General features: G+C 38.1%; 1 protein-coding gene across 2 annotated transcripts in view; it reads left to right on the forward strand.

Moving 5' to 3' along the window:
- The window catches only part of LOC117984848 (cholesterol transporter ABCA5-like), a 61,272-nt gene extending 43,085 nt beyond the window's left edge, over nucleotides 1-18,187 (forward strand). Inside the window, exons 12-35 of one of the 2 annotated variants that reach the window (XM_034971507.2) lie at nucleotides 967-1,197; nucleotides 1,529-1,643; nucleotides 2,204-2,353; nucleotides 2,653-2,820; nucleotides 3,761-3,836; nucleotides 4,426-4,602; nucleotides 5,351-5,523; nucleotides 6,008-6,115; nucleotides 6,558-6,714; nucleotides 7,109-7,460; nucleotides 7,688-7,874; nucleotides 8,278-8,394; nucleotides 8,652-8,871; nucleotides 9,196-9,283; nucleotides 9,421-9,589; nucleotides 9,914-10,069; nucleotides 10,226-10,429; nucleotides 10,929-11,089; nucleotides 11,223-11,430; nucleotides 11,886-11,977; nucleotides 12,094-12,181; nucleotides 12,610-12,824; nucleotides 13,313-13,476; nucleotides 14,170-18,187. In XM_034971507.2, the coding sequence (XP_034827398.1) occupies nucleotides 967-1,197; nucleotides 1,529-1,643; nucleotides 2,204-2,353; nucleotides 2,653-2,820; nucleotides 3,761-3,836; nucleotides 4,426-4,602; nucleotides 5,351-5,523; nucleotides 6,008-6,115; nucleotides 6,558-6,714; nucleotides 7,109-7,460; nucleotides 7,688-7,874; nucleotides 8,278-8,394; nucleotides 8,652-8,871; nucleotides 9,196-9,283; nucleotides 9,421-9,589; nucleotides 9,914-10,069; nucleotides 10,226-10,429; nucleotides 10,929-11,089; nucleotides 11,223-11,430; nucleotides 11,886-11,977; nucleotides 12,094-12,181; nucleotides 12,610-12,824; nucleotides 13,313-13,476; nucleotides 14,170-14,282 (3,889 nt within the window). In that variant the 3' untranslated portion in view covers nucleotides 14,283-18,187. The remainder of the gene's footprint in view (nucleotides 1-966; nucleotides 1,198-1,528; nucleotides 1,644-2,203; nucleotides 2,354-2,652; nucleotides 2,821-3,760; nucleotides 3,837-4,425; nucleotides 4,603-5,350; nucleotides 5,524-6,007; nucleotides 6,116-6,557; nucleotides 6,715-7,108; nucleotides 7,461-7,687; nucleotides 7,875-8,277; nucleotides 8,395-8,651; nucleotides 8,872-9,195; nucleotides 9,284-9,420; nucleotides 9,590-9,913; nucleotides 10,070-10,225; nucleotides 10,430-10,928; nucleotides 11,090-11,222; nucleotides 11,431-11,885; nucleotides 11,978-12,093; nucleotides 12,182-12,609; nucleotides 12,825-13,312; nucleotides 13,477-14,169) is intronic. The other variant, XM_034971508.2, reaches the window with a different exon arrangement.
- Nucleotides 18,188-19,613: the final 1,426 nt, after the last annotated feature.

Below are 19,613 nucleotides of genomic sequence, written 5' to 3' on the forward strand. Positions count from 1 at the left end.
CAATGACATCAAACAGTATAGTAGATGATGTAGCCAAAAGAGGACGTGTCTAGAAGGAGCCTATGCACTCTTATTTGAAGGTACTGGGTCGGCGACGTGTAAATAGTCACTGATCCTGGGTGCGTTTGCGAAATTAATTATAATAATTATACTGCAATAGTATGGAATTAGCGGCGATGGTATGTGCAACAAAGACCTAGAAAAAACAACAAAATAATGCCTAAAACAGATATATACAAGGAAGAAATCACTGACCTGTTCTTATGAAATTCTCCAGGACTCCTTGAATCAGCCTTAGGGATGCGTGAGAGCGTTTCTAGATTTTCGTGCTGGTACCAATGCAAGGCCATAGGTGGCCTGCGCGCGAGCGGATGTTAGCGTGTCGTTTTTCAGACTGCGTTTTTACATATGGCGTTGACAGGTGCTCCTATGACGGGAGCGTGTGTGCGCGCGATTTGCCGCGATGCAACACCTATATAGCGTCATCTAGGGAGCTATGAATGAATTAACTAAAGAAAACGGTACAATGATTCTTTCTAGTAATAGGTGTATTAAACAATATTTTGCGTAATAATTTCCAGGTTTCTCATTGCACAACCAGGTACCACTACTCGAATTACGTCAAATAGTTCCTTAGCACACTCTCCGGAACATATCCTGTAGATAATTTTTAAATATATATCAAAAATTGCGGAACTAGCAGGATTTGAACCTGCGTCTTCTGGGATCGCACCCGATGCTCTGATTGCTAAGCCACGGTTCACTTGCTGTCAGTGACGAAACCCCCAGCGGTGAGAGCGTCGGGCGCAATCCCAGAAGATGCAGGTTCAAATCCTGCCGGTTCCGCAATTTTTGATATATATTTAAAAATTATTTAGAAATTTCCTTGAAGTGTAGTTAAAAACACTATCAAAAATTATAAATATGCTGTAGATTATCGTATAGTATGTATATGTTTACTCACAGAGAGCTGCTTGACAAAGAGGCAATCAGGATCGTGGGGTTACAGAAGAGTTTCCGTCACTGCAGACGACCAGAAATCAAAGCCATCGATGGAATTGACCTGAGCATCTACGAGGGACAGATCACAGCTGTGCTGGGGCACAATGGGGCTGGGAAGTCGACTCTGTTCAATATCCTCACGGGTCTGACTGCTCCAACTGCTGGGACTGCTTATGTATATGGATTGGATGTAAGGTGAGTTTAGTTAACAGAATTATGAATAGATCGCGATGCGTTATCCTACAGATCTCCTCATTTCTGATTCGATCACGTAGAGAAACCAACAACCTACATTGCTAAACGGGTTGTTATATAGTTCGAAAGACCAATAGCAAAGGTACTAGAATAGCGACCTCCCACCGGAAAGTGCAGCGTTAGAAGCCCCCCCCCTGTTTTGTTATAGAAAAAATACATTTCAGTCAAATAGTGAGAGAGTGTCGGCCAATCAGAGGTGATTGCCATCGTTACTCTGTAGCTGTCAAATTACGGTGGTAGCCCCCTTGGTCAGAAAGTGTTCTCATTACAGGGACCCAAATGACATGCACGAGATACGGCAAATGATTGGCGTGTGCCCTCAGCAGGATGTCCTGTTTGATCTGCTCTCTGTGAAGGAGCATCTGCAGTTCTTTGCAGCTGTTAAAGTAAGTAAAGGCGGCGTTCCCACTGGATTACAACATGAGGTTATTCAAGGGGCGGACCAACAAATTACTGAAAGGCCGGCAACGCATCGGCGGTGCTGCAAATGTCACAGTAAAAAATTTAAAAGCCTTAAACTTAAGCCGAGCTGATCCATTGCGCAAAAAACGAGACAACCCTTCTGTCACCAGATGAGGCTATTAATCGCGGTGAAATGTCTCGTACCTAAATTTTTTTTGCGCTAAGACTCCGTGGTCCCAGGGTCTCCACGGCAAACGGAACAAAAATGTAATTATTCTCAATTAGAGAGGCTTACTTGCGCCGCTTTCCGTTTTCAGCTGTTTCTGCTGGAAGAAATAAGACTTAAATGGATAGAAATAGAAATATAAAGATTTTTTTATTAGCAGATATTATTGCGCTTGACGACAATCATGCCTAATATTTGGTATTTAGGTTATACGAGGTAGGAAACATGGATGCCGAAATAGCATTCCCACCGAAAACCCCTATGAAAAATATTAGGACAAAAGTAAGGCCAGTAAATATTGTAATGAAAATTTTGCAGGGCATCCCACGAAACAGGATATCTGATGAAGTACACAAAGCGGTGTCGGAGGTCGGATTGCTGGACCAGATGATGGTGTTTTCAAAACACCTATCCGGAGGGCAGAAGAGGAAACTTAGTATAGCTATAGCATTTATAGGAGATCCCAAGGTAATAAACAATTTCCACCAGTTAATGAAATACATTCATGTATTTAACCGCCGTAATTAATGACAAAAGTAACAGAAAAACTCAATTTTTTTAACCACTTCCACGCGTCTGTTAGTTTTAAAGTTCACTTTAGGCTTGCGACAGTTCGAGAAGGTAATTGGGGTATGAGACGGGGCGTGCCCACCCACATTAGTACCCACAGCAGTAATAATTATTTAAAAAAATTGTGAATTGAGAAATTTTTAGTCAGTTTTTTGGCATGGCTTGGTTCATTACTGTTCTTCTATGTTGCCTTTCAGATAATAATACTAGACGAGCCAACGGCGGGAGTGGACCCAGTGTCTCGGAGACAAACCTGGCGAATCCTGCAGCGCGCTCGACGTGGGAGGGTGTTACTCTTGACCACACACTTTATGGACGAAGCTGATATCCTGGGGGATCGGAAGGCTGTGATTAGTAAAGGAAGGGTGAGTGAGTTACGAGTATTCTTGAAAGTTGGTTTGAAAAAAAGAAATATCGCAAGTTTTGTAAGTTGTGCCACATACCACTTGTTATACCTGAGGGTTGGTATTTCGATGCTTTTACCACTTGAGCATAAAAAACTAAAATGTCTCAAGCAGAAAAAGCGCCTGGGCCTACGTTCAGGCCTCTCTTTAAGTATTTTCCCATATTAAGGATCATAGAGATTCCCTTGAGATGATAATATGATGGGCTCCCAGATGATTTGTTAGCAGATGTTAGATAAAGAGAAAACTCAGTTACTTAGCGGGTGATGGAGAGAGATATGTTAGTAGTTTCTTTACGTGATCATATGACAGAAATGAGGAGATGCGTGTAAGAACCAAAGGAACCAACATAGCTCAATGAATTGCGAAGCTGAATTGGCAATGGGCATGGCACATATTTACTTGTAGTTCGAAATAGAATAATAGAAGTTGGGATCCCAAGGTGCCGGAACGGCGATATTAGATCGCCTGTCCGTGGACATGAGGTGGACAGACCAGCTCAAACGAGTCGTAGGAAGTCGCTGGATTCGGAATTGGAAGTGATTGTTTTTTGGCAATAAGTCAGCCTACTGTACAATTTTCTCGTTTGTGTTTCTTTGATTATCCGTTATGGGTACTTATCATCATCATCATCATCATCATCATCATCATCATCATCAACCGATAGACGTCCGCAGCTGGACATAGGTCTCTTGTAGGGACTTCCACACGCCACGGTCTTGTACCGCCTGAATCCAGCGGCTCCCTGCGACTTGTCTGATGTTGTCCGTTCACCTAGTGGGGGGTCTTACAACGCTGCGTTTTCCAGTGCGAGGTCGCCATTCCAGCACCTTGAGATTGGTACTTAAAGTTTTTCATTTAATTTCATTAAAATGCATAATTGCTTGATGATTTGTTTCAGGTTCGTTGTGCTGGGACCTCGTTATTTTTGAAGAATAAGTTCGGTATAGGATACCATTTGACATTAGTTTTAGATGGTGAGTGAAATTTATCTTTCTAGATAACAATGCTTTTGTCGAGATATCTTCGAGCGCGATTCATTGGCACTGCGCCAGGCCTGCTACCCTAGTTAATTCAATTAATTTTTTTGGCAAACATTTCACAATTTTTGTTTTTATTTTTTTGTTGAGTGTTAGGGAAAGTCTCTGAGGTAGGGCCTAAACTCAAAACCATGATACGAATTCGTGTTCGTTTATAAAAACCGTCTTTTTCATTTTTCAAGACGGCAACCAAGAGAAGTTCATAAAAGCATTTTACGCAGCAATCCGGATGTATATTTTTATTATCTACTTGAATGTTGATTAGGAGCATTTATAACAAGAATCATTTTTGTTGCAATTAGTTCTACCTTTAAGGTGGACCTCCTTGACGATCTCTCTGGTGCAGTGGTTAGCGCTGTGGTCTCTAATTAGGAGGCCCTGGGTTTAATTCCCAATCGGGACAAATTGGGAATTTATAGTTTCTAAATTGTTTTTGGTCTGGGTCTGGTGGGAGGCTTCTGTCGTGGCAGGCTTCTGGCGCAGGGAGTTGGTTTAATGTGGTAAAATGGGGTTTTACTTGATGCAGGTGCGTGCCGCGAGCACCAAATAACGCGGCTGGTACGCGGTCACGTGCCGCGCGCGGAAAAGGCACGTCGGCACGGCCGGGAGCTTTCATACATCCTGCCTCACTACGCGGTGCACCTGTTCCCGCCGCTGTTCCAGGCTATTGAGCAGGAGATACGAGAGAAGAGCAACCGGCTTGGTGAGTGTGCAGCTTACTCCAGGGTGTGTGAGGTATCTGCCGAGACATGTGCCATGGGAGGAAAAGCTCGCCATCATGGCCAGAAGCTTTTCTACATCCTGCCTCACTACGCGGTGCACTTGCTCCCGCCTCTCTTCCGGGCTATTGAGCAGGAGATACGAGAGAAGAGCGACCGGCTCGGTGAGTGTGCAGCTTACTTCAGGGTGTGTGAGGTATGTGCTGAGACATGTGCCAGGGGAGGAAAAGGCTCGCCGTCATGGCCAGAAGCTTTCCTACATCCTGCCTCACTAGCAGCATAGCAGGACATACGCGAGAAAAGGAACCGGCTCGGTAAGTGTGCAGCTTAATATTCAAGATTCAGATTTTCTTCACTTGTCTCATAATGAAATCTCTGACCTTTTGGTAGACAAAACAACCTCAACAGGGAATCAATTCAGTTGGATATCAGACTTATACGAAATGTTACTTCATCTTTCTCCACATTCATCGCAAACCAAATTTTTCTTTCAGTTTAGCAGAATCATGTCATGGGTTCATAATTAGAAGAACCTAATTTTAATCTTTTAAAATATTATTGAGTAAATCCAACAATTTTTATGAAATTCCGTAAATGAATGTATTGTACAAGGATATTATCTCGGTCCTTTTTATCTATTTCTTGGAAGTGGGAATTCATACAAAAGTTTTTAATGTAAATCAGAAAAATTAATACGTATTTTTAAATCAAGCCAATTTATTTTGTTGACAGGAATCACAAGTTATGGAGTATCAATGACGACGCTAGAGGAAGTATTCTTGAGTTTAGAAGGTGAAAACGCAGAAGAGACTGAGGCTGTAGAAGGAGTATCGTCTGTTAAGCTGGTGCGAGCCAGAGCTCTGTCCAGGAGTTTATCCCTTCAGAGCAAGACCTTGAGTTATCAGGTAGATGTTCTAATTCTTGTAAGATCCTATTCCTTTTCCGAGTGCTATAACTGTTTTCCTTATTTTATTGATTTGCTTCTGCCTAATTTTTTAGATTATCGATTGAATGATATTGTGTTGGTAAGCGATCTTATAGTGAAACTTACAAACTGACTATATCATGTAAGGATGTATTTTAACATCTTTTATCCTTAAATTAGAGAGCAAAATTGTTTTTTCTTGATCTGTTAGAACAGCGAGACAAAGATGAAAGACGAACGGTTGTTACTTTATTGCTGAAGATCGTGGTGTTGACGAGATCCTACTCTCGAACGAATTGTTTCCATCGGTTGGTTGGTGATAATGAGCGAGCTCTCACTCTACTACCCTGTGTTGCCCGAATTTAAATGTTGTGTCTATATGCCTATGTTGTTATATAATTTATTTTCCAGAATTTATCAGAACTTTTCTTTGCTAAATTTTTATCTATTTTCATTACACTCAGGAATTGAACGACAAGGATCAGCAGAAAACCACGTCACTACCAACGCCACCAGCGTCACATGCTCTGCACTCCACCACCCACGGAGTAGAACATGTCAAGGTAAATAAGGTAAATGACCCAAGGAAAATATTTCACGTGGCAACTTTCAATAAATTGGATTACATTTGAAATGATTTCTTTTGGTTTCTAAATTATAAAAAAATATAAGTAATGGGAATGCAAATTATTATAGCAAGTGAAGAAGACATAGATTCAACAATGTTTAGAACGAACTTTATCGGACAAAATCTTTCTACTCTAGACTCAAGACTAATAAGTCGAACGAGAATTTAGAGAAAATAGATGATTTTACTCAACACCTAATGAAAGCAGTAGAAAGCAGCCTTTGCTTTGATTTGCTGAACATAAAACTCCACTAAGACTAAATCAACAAGATTTTCCTTAAAAAACGATAGCCTTTAGAGAACAACTAATTACATTATTTGTAAAAATGTTGTTTAAAAAAATGTAACAGATGTTTTAAATAGTTACAAGTAACGTGTCTTTCCAGGTCACCCCAGAAGCGCCGGTGTCAGTGGATGCACTGGGAGAAATAGTGAAAACCAACCAGTCGTGTTGGCGGACGTTTTGTGCGCTCGTCTACATTCGCACCGTGCGCATGATCCGCGATCCTTACAAGCTTTATGTTATGATCTTTATGCCTATCAGTAAGTGCCTTTTCGCTATCATCTTCAAAGTTGACTGATATCATTTTATGGATTTCAAAAGAATTTTTTGGTACAATTATAATACCTTTATTTTTAGATATCGAAAGCTTTTTTTATATTGATTGCAGGAATTTAATCGTGGCTGAATTTTATATGTATTGTTTAATAGGATATACAATACCTATTATTATTACCTACGTCTTATGACAGAAATATTATTTATATTTCGTATTTGTAACAAATTTTGGTCTCATTTTATAAATTAAAATTGTCTTGAATTTTAAAAATTAACATTTCAACTATTTCGATTATTTAACGTGAAATAAAAAGATGACCACAATAAAATGTATTTGTAGTATTTTGTTGTAAAAACTCACGAAAGATTTGTTTTCAGTTTCCTGTGCCCTAGGTCTCTATATGAAATCGAGGCAAATAGTGTTTTTTCGGATGCAGCCACTCAAGTTAGATCCCAATGCCTACTTCAATAAGACCCCAATTGCCTTGCATAGTGATCAGGCAAATTTGAAAGAAATAGAGGACTTTCAGGATTCCCTGGAAACTTTGGGAGCGTATCCTATAGACTTTTTTGATGGGAACTTTTCTAGCCTTTTGGGTATGGAGAATTTCGGCGCTTTCAGCTTGAAAGACAGCCTCATTCCGTATGGGAAAGTGATGGCCTATTATAATAGTACTTACACACATAGTCTGCCTATTATAGTTAATTTATTGGACAATAGCATTTACAGGTAAGCTTTTTAATCATACGTGTTACTTGTTGCTTGCTCAAGAAATAACATTAAATGTCCAACAGTGCCCCACAAATAAAATAACGCCAACTTCAGTGACAAGTTTAACTTCCTCATAAACTTAAATCAGGGTTCTTAATCAAGACTTACACTATAATTTACTTAAATTGTTGAAGATTTTACTACTCTTACTTAAGAAAGTTTTTTACAACACTGTACTTTTTCAGGGTACTAATGACAGACTCAGGTCAGCTAGATAGCTTTAGGCCTATAGAAGTGTTGACGCATCCTTTCCAACAAACAGAGCAACAGGAGGAATTTAACCTCGGCAATGTTGTATGTGCCATCTTTATGGGCATGATCTTTGCTTTGGTTCCTGTAACACTTGCTGTGGATATTGTTTATGATAGAGAGGTAAGTGATATATAGTTCTTAACTTCAATCATAATTACTGTGATGACCAAGTCATTAGCGAAGAGTATGATTAACAGAGGTCCTAACATCATTCCTTGGAGGACCCCAAGTCAGGAAATTTCAAAAGCAAAACTCCGCTAATTGACTCATATTCAGAATTGTTTAGTTTTAAACGTGGCTAGAATTCAATGTAGTACTCTATGTAGTATTACGCACTAGAAGGGTCATTCTAAACGATTTTTTTTGCGTTTTTGCTTACATCTTGATGTCATCATCAATGTTTATTTGAAATAGTCCTTGAATAGGTAAATTTAGTTCAGTGTTATAAATATAAGTTATTGTTTATGAGTTTTTCGGCATTTGGGATATATTCTGTTATTTGAATATGAAATTTATGTTTCAGATAAAAGCCAAGAACCAGTTAAGAGTTAACGGATTGTCAATGAGCATGTATTTTCTTACGTACTTCACTATTCTCATCTTTATTATGGTTGTTACCAGCGTCGGAGTACTGTGTCTCGTGAGTTATATTGAAATTTATAAGAATAGTAATTTCATAAGTTGTTATTTTATCAAAAGAATTATTCAACATTTACTTAGTACATCCTTTCTTTAACTCATTCGTTTTTTTTACCTCATTATATCTAAATACTTAGGTACTATTATTATTATTTGTTGATGTGTTTACTTTTAAATTATTTACAGTGTTGTATGTTGTAAATTGCAATGAAATTATTTATTGCAAAATATCGTCATAATTATTTTTCTTACATCCAGGTTCTTCTCAACGATATACCCAGTTTAACGAACGGCTCAGCGATTACTATGCTCTCTGGCCTTCTGATCCTATACAGTCCATCGGCCATCTTATTCAATACCTGTCTCTCTTACATCTTTGACAAAATGGACTCAGCACAGAGCATCATGCCTAATATCACCACTTGGGTTGGAGTGATACCATTTATTTTGGTAGCTGTTTTAGATACATTTAAATGGGGTAAGTACTTTCTCTTGGATGAACTGATATTGTAAATTAGACACTTTACAAAATTTAAGCTAAGCTTAAATTTTGCTTACGCAAATTTGGCTCCATTGATTATACTAATCAAAAGTATAGTATACTACGTATCTCTTGTTCCTGCATTTTTATTTACGGTTACTTTTTCTTGTGTTTTGGGATAAACTTTTAAAGTTAATTCTCTAATGTATTTTTGGGTTCCATTTTTGAGGATTCTTGATGTTGTCTTTCTATTCCCAGTAGTAATGTGTACTTTTTTGGTCATTACTTATAGTTTATGTAAATAATATTTCTTTGTTTCAGGTAGCAACATTGCATTTTATCTTCATTTAGTGTTTAGTTTCCTGGACGTTATGTATATACCTTACGCCATTATATATTACGTTGATAGGTAAGTATATTAATCTTAAATATATTTTTTCTCCTGATGATGTTTTTTTTCGCAATCTTTTCAAATCCTTGGTTATGTTGCATTCTGGCGAAATCATATTCAATGAAAACTAGATCTCCATAAATTTATATGTCCAGGGTATACTTAACATGCAACCTACGAGGGTTGTGCACAGTGCCGGATCTGTCAACCTACTTCACGGCAGAGATTTGGGTACTGATCGTGGCCATGGTTATACATGTGCCCATCTGTGGGGGCGTGCTGTTGGCTGCTGACCGGCTCAAGTCTGGGGGTAGAATATGCCCTGTAAGTATTAGATACGGATATTTAGAGTAACATCAACTCCAAAGCTCAGAAAACCAGCTTTCCAATAGCTTCCAATAATGTGACGATCCGAAAAGTTTATATTACTCTTACTACTATATTAATAAGACATGTATATTTTTAATTAATTGTAAACGCATTTGCTACATTTTAAAAGTATACAAACTTGATTGGCACTACATTACGATCCTTCTGACAACACTTTGATAGGATTTTCGTAATCTTTCTGTTCAATACTGGTACTTTTGCAATATTGCCTGAATTGTGGGCAAAAAGCAGATTTTCTTAAGAGGCTTATATCTTCAGCATAAAAACACCACTCCCGAGAAGCCAGACATGGAGGGGGAGGCGGGAGGGGAGTTGGGGGAGGATGAGGACGTTAGACGGGAGCGACGACGCGTAGCCTCGCTACTTCACTCGGCGCCAGAAAATTCACAGCAAGCACCGGCGTTGCTTGTACATGTAAGTAAAATTGAAGAAGTAAAAGCTATGTCCCAGTTTTGTGATTGTTCTTTAGTACATTTTAAGTATAAGTTTGCAGAAGTAGCTGGAAAAAACAAGGGTTGACAAGATCATAAACTTTACATTAATTTGTGCCATTTACTTGTCTATTGCCAGAATCTCCGCAAAGAGTACAAACTCCGCAGCTCACGTAGTGGCACTTGCTGCGGAGGTGGCGAGCAGCTCAAACGGGCGGCTCTAGCGCGACTGTCACTGGCAGTTCACGGGGGAGAAGTCTTCGGTCTGCTGGGTCACAATGGTGCTGGTAAAACCACCACCATGAAGATCATCACTGCAGAAGAAAGGCTAACTTGCGGCACTGTAAGTGTTCTTATCATCATCATCATCATCAGGGACTTCCACACGCCACGGTCTTGTACCGCCTACATCCAGCGGCTCCTTGTGACTGTTTTATATCGTCTGTCCACCTAGTTCGGGTGTCTTCCAATTACGCTTGCGGTGCGAGGTCACCATTCTAGCACCTTGAGAGTACTTGGAACCCCAACGTCTATCAGTTTTTCGCACTATGTGGCCTGCCTATTGCTACATCAGCTTCGCAACCCGTTGAGCTATGTCCGTTGCTCTGATTCTCCTCATTTCTGATTTGATCACGTAGATAAACTCAAAGCATAGCTCTCTCTAATAATACTTTCACCAATCTATTTCCCTTAAATTAAGTAAGTTATATTTTTTTTTGCTTTTTGAAATCAACCAATTCCAATAGTAGTCCAAAATCCAAAGTGATCAACTACATCTGCTTTCGCCTCCATCATTATTGGCAGCTTCGTTCAGTAATCCTAGTGAAATTTCTTCGTTTCAGGTAATGCTTGGGGGAGAGAACATTGACGACGCACAGTCAGGCCCGTTCCAAATGCTTGGCTACTGTCCGCAGCACGACGCGCTGTGGAAGAACGTCACCCTCCGTGAGCATATCGAGTGCTACGCGGCCATCCGCGGCATCAGCAAGGCTGACACGCCGAGGTAACTGTCCTTGTATCAGCACACACCCACACCCACACCCACACACACATATACAGTATACACACACATACGCCGTCAAACACGGCGTAAATGTAATGAGAGCTGGTTATTAACTATCTTGTGGTAATTTCAGGATAGTAGACGCGTATCTAAATGGGCTCCAAATAATGGAGCATGCAAGTAAAAACGCGGAGGAATGCTCCGGCGGGACGCGGCGTAAACTGTCATTTGCGCTTGCGATGGTGGGCAGTCCGCGGGTAGTGCTGCTGGACGAGCCTTCTACCGGCATGGACCCGAGGAGCAAGCGGTTCCTTTGGGACACTATCCTGGCTAGCTTCCAGGTAACTGTTCACGCTGTGTGATGCAATGCATGCATTCCCTGGGGGACTGTATAGTTCCGTAAGAATTGATGAAACACTAAATTTGGAAATCCATTTGTGGCGTGGCGTAACTATCCAAATATTCAGAAAAAATAATTTTCAACGGTAACTCAAGACAATTCAGGGCTTCTTCTTGGATTTTTTTTAGAACTTTGGAAAGATTTTCATTAGGATGAACCTAATGATGAAACGCTTTTTGTGAGTTGAGGAGAATTTTATATTGATCCCCTAGCGCACTGCGATTATATCGTAGATCGTTACATATCGTAACGAGAAAATATTTTCTTGGGATTGGAGCCGTCGCAAAATTTAATAACTCAGAGTGAAACTTATTTCAGTAACATAGAATTAAGGCTCCCATAAAACGTGTAGCCGTATCGATAATAAATAAATAATTTGGTAATTTCATTGTGCAGGGTAGGAAAGGTGCTATTTTGACGACACATTCCATGGAAGAGGCTGATGCATTATGTTCTAGGGTTGGAATTATGGTTAAGGGAGGTTTAAGGTAAGAAAGACTACTTCCGTATTTATGGACTATGCTACAATCTTCAACGTATTCATAATAATTTAACACATTCTTCATCATAGTAATTTTTACCTGACAAATTATTTTAAACGCAGGTGTATTGGTTCAACGCAACATTTGAAGAATTTGTATGGCGCAGGATATACGCTAGAAATGAAAATAGGCCAAAATAATCAGAAGCCTGTAAGTTACCAACTTTTATAACCTCAAAAATAACTGTATCCTCTATTTTTTTTAATAATTGGGTCATCCATTCGATTTTAATCCGTAATTTATAGGTAATAAATCATTATTCTCATAAATCTCATATCACAATCGCTCCAACTATCCAAAAATGTTCGTGGAAAGACTCAATTACTGCCAATTTGTTGTGAAGTTTGGTCACTGAGACTGAACAACTAATTAATTACTACACACTGTTCCATTTCTATTGTGTTCTCCTTTATCCAAAGGTTGTCTAGGAGAGATCGCCATTAGATATAAGAATGCCTTTGCATGCTGTGAAATTCTGTTTTTTTTTTTTAATTTATTTTCTTCGGTGTATCCTTTTGTGTGCAATTCAGAATTCAAAATAAAATATATTCGATGACTAATTTAACAAATATTTCCAGATGTTAGAAACTGATTTGTCATTGACTCCGTCGCCGCTGAGGTCACCTGACAACTCTCCGTCATTGGGAGAGGCTGACGAAGGTTCTGGAGGAGGTTCAGCCACCGCAGAGGCGGAGGGTGAAGGGGAGGGGGAGCCGGAGGGCGACGCAGTAGACGTCAGCATACATACGCCGCTGGTCGGCAACACACCCTCTGTCCGCCTACATCACCAGCGGTGAGGTCTTGCTCATTTTGTTATAAAAAGGAGGAATATAGCTGTAGGTTCTGGTGAAGGGTACGGTGATGTGGTAGACATCAGCGTACAGTACGCGGCTGAAAGTAATGTACATCGACCTTTAGAAGGAGATAGCAGATTTGTTAAGCGTTGTCCCTGTCCTTGAGACGGACAAAACCTCATACTATAAGTGACAGAGACAACACTCTACAAAGCCGAAATGTCATTCTAAAGGCCGATGTACATTACTTTCGGCCGCGTATTGTACACTCGTTGCGCTGTTCGGCAACGCGCTCTCCCCTATTCCAACGTTAATTTCCTGTATATACTCTGAATGGATGGCGAAATTTGATTGAGCTCAAAAAATTGCTTCCGTTATCCGATTAGTATATGAGTGGTTATCCCCGACTAGGTGTGAATGATACAATAATTAACTAGAAAATAATAATTTGGTTTTTGTGTTATCAATAAATTCTTGTTGCAATTAGAACGGAATCATCTGGCGGCGCGAGTGCGGAGGCAGCCATTGCACTGGTAGCGCAACTGTTCCCAGCCGCCACTCTGGAGGAGAGCTTTGCGGAGCGACTCGTGTTCTCTGTTCCTCAATGCTCAGTGTCCAGTCTCGCGAGATGTTTCCAACAGATTGAGGACGGTAAGTTACCCATAACATTATCTTTGACCTCTCTTAGTGACAAGTGGGAGGTTGCAGATCGAGAATGGTGAGCCTTGCCGATTATTTTTCACGATTACCCTGGTGCGGTTCCGGAATCATCTGTCAGTGCGAAATAGCCATCGCACTGGTAGCGCAAAGGTTTTAAGCCACCGGTTCCTCTTGAAGAACTCGGCTGGTCTGGGAGTGAAACCTATGTAAAAACATAGGTTTCACTCCGAGAACGGCCGAGATTAAATATCTGTGTGGTGTTGTGTGTTGTTGGTGAGTCTTGCTTTTCCTGCTTATTTAGCAGTGGGAGGGCAGATGGTACATATTGTATACTGCACTTTACACCATACAGATTGGTTTGTTTTGGCTATTATAGCAAACTAGCTGATGACCGCGACTTCGTCCGCGTGGAGTTAGGTTTTTGAAAATCCCGTGGGAACTCTTTGATTTTCCGGGATAAAAGTTGCCTATGTTACTTTCCAGGTCTTTATCTACACCCATGCAAAAAATCAGGTCAATCCGTTGCACCGTTGCGACGTGATTGAAGGACAAACCAACAAACTAAAAAACAAACACACTTTCGTATTTATAATAAGGGCACTGATTAAGTTTGTACTCGTACTTCTTTGTATATATCATGGAATTCCGCAAAGTAACGCTTGCTTCTTATTTTGTGACATACAGCAAAGGAGAAGCTCAACATCGTGGAGTACAGTTTCAGCCAGACGACGCTAGAGCAGGTCTTCCTTAAGTTCGCGCAGACCGACCACCAGGAGTCTTCGGACCAAGAACATTAGGATCCTTCATAGAATAAGACACCGTTAGACGTTGACTTTGCGATTTTAAGATGCTTTGTTGGGGCATGCTTACTTGAATTTTAGAAAAATAATTTAATTTCGACCATTGAAGAAATAGCAGGAAGACGGGAATTCGATACCGGGCACGCGTCTCTAACTTGTGAGAGTTATATGCGTTCCAAGCAATCATAACATATCACTTGCTTTAACGGTAAAGTAAAGCATCGTGAAGAAACCGGCATGCTGAGAGTTTTCAACAATGTTCTCAAAGGTGTGTAAAGTCTCCAAATCTGCACTTGGCCGACATGGTGAACTGTGGCCAAATAGTTTCCCTGTATTTTTCTACTTTTACAATTAGCACGTGAAATTAGTTAACTTTGTAATAGTTTGCAAATGTCATTGCAAGTTGCGTATTTGTGCAAAGTGGAATATTTAAAACAAACCTTTAAATTTATTTTGAGAATATTTTTAACTTATGGTTTTTAATAAAATAATATAAAAAAATCGCAAAGTCACCATCATTTGGGTCAGTAATTTTGTGCTTTTCGAAAAAAAACTGTAAAATAAAGAATACATACGCTTCTGGTATATTATATTCTGTAGTTTATTTCTTTAGGTTTCCTTGAGCTTGTACGAAGTTTCCAGTCGAAGAGAGAAAATAATTAGGTGTTGTAGTATGTAATAATTACGAAGGTAGATATATATTATAAAAAAATCACGCTGCCTTGCATTGTTTATGAGGTTTGGATGTTTGCAGTTTGTTAAATTTTGATTGGAAAAGTTTAGTTTTAAATGTTTAGGTGGACTGAAGGAAGTAAGATGGCGTGACTTGTTAATAATATGTATGTAGTTTCGCGTAACTTTCATCAAGTTGATCTTCTATATTCAGGCTGTTTATAAATGGATATTTAAAATTAACTGCTCATTTGTACTTCTGTCGTTTAATTAATTTAAAAATAGACTTGCAAACAGGCCTACGTATTATTAGTATTTTTAAAATGAAATTTCAGTTTTTATGGTAAGAAATATAGAACTACCTTCATAATAATTTAAAGACTGAATTTCGCGTGCTTGTTTATAACTGTCTAGTTAAATACATATTACAATTTAAATTGCACTGGAATTTGTTTTTGCTTTGTAATGTTGGTATTCTAAGGAAAAAATGGGTCACGAAAATAACTCGCAACCATTTCTATTAATAATGTTAATTTTTACAAATAGGCTGAAAATGGCAATATTACAAAACTTAAACATCTTGTATATAGAAGTAATATCGGCATTATGATGAAAGTATATGGATTAGGTCGTGTTGATACTTTGTAATTTTTTTTATAATTTGATATTTTAGTAGCAACTTTTATATACCAAGTAGAATCAGACGGCACTATGTTTGTAATAATATTGGTGGAGGCATTATTTTTTTGTATACTAGCTGACCCAGCGAACTTCGTTCCGCCTAACAGTCGATTCAAATTTTAAATTTTTCTCTCCGTAAGAACCATCCTCGTACTTCAACGAATATTATTAAAAAATAATTAGCGTAATCGGTTCAGCTGTTCTCGAGATTTACGATGAGCAACACATTTAGTGATTCATTTTTATATTATAGATTTAGATTTTATGGTAAGTTATTTACAATTAAAACTTGTAAACGAAATTCGAAACTAAAAATAAAAAATACATTTATGTTATTTATCCCATTTTAAGTTTAGTACTCTTATATATTCTGGCTTAATTATACTAGGTTGCAGCTGCGAAACTGTCTAGCTGTTTAAATAGCTGTAGCACTGTCCATGGCCCCATGAGATACCTTCTCATATCTTAACAACAACCTTGTAACATCAGTCGAATGTATGTATGCGATATTGACAAGAGTTATAGTTTAATTCACGCTCTACAGCTAAATAGCAGTTTTTAAACATGTTCAAACCAATTTCTAATAAGATTGAGGCTTAACGCTTTTATAGCTAAATACTGAAACGATTGAGCATCTTCAATGGGTGAATAAATGAAATATGTAATAAGTACATAAAAATGTGCACATTATTAACACTTAAAACTCAGTACAATTCATATGAGACAAAATTACTCGTGAATTATATTTTCTAATGGGTGTATGTATGTTCAAATACTGCCAGATATAACAAACATAGTGCTCATGTAAATAGTAATAATATAAAAATGTAATCAAATATAAACATACGGCCATACACTGGCCTGGATCCTTAATGTGATCATCCAAATAACTATCTGAAACATTATTCAATTATAATAATTTGATTCAATTTTTTATGTTTATTTTTGCTAAATATTTATTGAAGTTGTATTCTTTAATATCACCATTTTTAAAATGTTATTCTTTGGTTTTGTTTATAATATAAGTCCAAATGCATCCAGAAAACTTTAGAACAAAAAGATAATTTACGAAGTTTTTCAAAGTGATCATCACTTTGAATATTCCGCATTGCATAAATTCTTGCAAATTATATCGAATGCAAAGTGAAAATTTGTCATAATATTCCGATTCTGAGCTGTTGACGTATAAAAAACACGCCCAAAGTAAATAAGTTTTTAGCCATACCACGAATATTTATAGCAAAATTTGGCTTTTTAGGGGTGGTAATAACGAATACCTACTATAAGTATAATTTTGTATATTTTGTTCTGATTTTAATTTGAGTTATGATTAAATTATATTGATACCTAAGTTTAAGTATGAAAAAGTATGATCGATTTGAAAAGGAGTGACTAGAAGACATTTGAAAATATTTATCAAAGTTCTCATTTGCAATTATTATAAGTTTTATTCTAAATTTTATTCTAAAAGTCATTCAATCTATTCAATATCAATACGTAGGTTAACAAGTAAAATCAATAAAACATTATTTCTCACGTTCTCACTAATTTGTTACGTTCTAATTGCAAGAATAAAATATTCAGCATTGTTTATTTTTGTTCTAAAAACACAAGCTAAGTATACCTAAGACATTAAACCTATATTTAAAAGTGACAACAAACTTAAAGCTAGCCTTATCTAATTACTAAGTATACAAATCATGCCCGCGTGGAATAGTGCCAAGAGTACTGGCTGCATTTCCGCGCTGCATAGCAGGCCTTTGGGTAAAAAATTAGCAACACTTCTGTCACCAGATGAGGCTATTAACCGCGGTGAAATGTCTTGTAAGTTTTTTAGCACTAAGACTGCATAGCTGCAGGGTCTCCACGGCAAACGGAACAAAAATGTAACTCTCGATCAGAGAGGCATACTGGCGCCGGTTACTGGTTTCGCCATTTCTGCTGTGACTCCTGGTCTTGATGCTGTCTCCCTGATATGACACGGGGCCAATGTTGCGTCTCATATTAGGACCCGTGCCTGTTTCCAGGGAACCAGTGTCAATTCATCAGGTCTACATTGCGTTCTTTATTAATAAAAATTACTTAATTAATGCAAAATTTTGATGAATATTTTCAAACGTTGCCATGTATAGTTTTAGGAATTAGGTAACGAAAAATATACAGTATTTACTTCGATGCTATGTGATTCTTTTCTAGTCACCAATTTTTATCATAATTATTATAAGCTTTTATATAACATTCAGTGGTTTATTTTAATTTTAATTTATTGTAATATTTTTAGTAGGTATATTTTTCTAATTTATTGTCGAAAAAGTAACTTATAAAGTTACTCAAATATTTTCTACTATCACTTGGGTGTTATATATTTGCAATATTTTTGTTTATATAATAATATATATTAAATTAATTTTAGATGATTTACAATGTATTATAGGTATATTTAGTATGTTTTGCTATTTATGGAAAATCTGACATATTTGTATTGCAACATTGTTGAAATGTGTCTAAATTAGTAGAATTGTTATAAGAAATAAATGACATAAAATTAACTTTGCATTTTTATTTTACAACACTTCATTAATTGAGTAGCTGGCGAACAAAACGGTAGGTATAATTACCAGGGTTGGATTTTTTTTTAAATTAACAAAATTTTGTTTAAAACCTTGTAACAACCTTGATAATAATTTGCACTTCTGATCAAAATACTTTGCGATAAACTCGAGTCAAAAGCTCGTGTTTTCAAACGCTGAATAAAAATTCATTTCTGAACTCATTTGCAAACAAAACGACCTAGAACTGTGTTCAAAGTTCGTGATTGTTATCAAAACGGTAGAAAAAGTTTTAACCCTTTTCATTTAGGTAGTTTTAGTTCCTCCTGCAAAATTTGATTTCACGCAATTAGGTAGGTATTTTTTTGATATATTTATTACTGCAGGCGATATCAAACAATTTTTTTTGATGAACTTACCTACATACTTACAATACACATAATATAGTACGCGACAGGTCGAGATGGCAATCGGGGTATGAGGTATCGCGCTCGCTCGCACCGGGTTAGCGCGGGGGCTGTGCGGGTGTGCGGGGCATTTCCTCCCCGGTTGCCTTCTCGACCTGTCGCATACTATACCTACACCTGAAAAACATATCTCCCTGTGCATTCAGGTAAGAAAACCATGAATGAAATGTGACATTAAAAATTAAAAACAGTAGTTAATTGGGTACATATTGTGATCATAAAAACATGTTTATTCAGTGATTTCAAAACGGAGGCAGCTCGTCAAATTTAGTTTGAACTAGATAACTAGTATTTGTAAGAATCATATTTGACACGAAAAGATGAAAAATCGTGTCTTTCTTATTTGCCCAGAACCAACAAGATAGTGTGTCGGAAATAAAAGGTGTTGGTTAATGTCTGCAAACTCTGACGACCTCCCTGGCGCAGTGGTAAGTGTGGTCTTATTAGTAGGAGGTCCCGGGTTTGGAATTTTATAGTTTCTAAATTTCTGGTCTAACCAGACTAGACCAGAAATTTAGAAACTTCGGCTTCGGCTTCGGCTTCGGCCGTGGCTAGTTACCACCATACCGGAAAAGCCGTGCCGCCAAGCGATTTAGCGATCCGGTACGATGTGTATGGGTATAATTAAAACTGCCGTACTTCTTCCAGGTTAGCCCGTTTCCATCTTTGACTGCATCATCACTTACCACCAGGTGAAATTGCAGGCAAAGGCTAACTTGCATCGGAATAAAAATAAAAAAAACATCCCGGCAAACTGAGGTTAGGAGGGATGTGTAGATGAATACCAAAAAAATAATGAGCCTCGTAGTGTGATACCCGTGGGAGATAATAATCATCATGATCAACCCATCGCCGGCTCGCTACAGAGCACGGGTCTCCTCTCAGAGTGAGAAGAGTTTTGGCCATAGTCTATCACGCTGGCCATGTGCGGATTGGTAGACTTCACAAACCTTTGAGAA

This window comes from Maniola hyperantus, chromosome 9, assembly GCF_902806685.2.
Source record: "Maniola hyperantus chromosome 9, iAphHyp1.2, whole genome shotgun sequence".
Taxonomy (NCBI): Eukaryota; Metazoa; Arthropoda; class Insecta; order Lepidoptera; family Nymphalidae; genus Maniola; species Maniola hyperantus.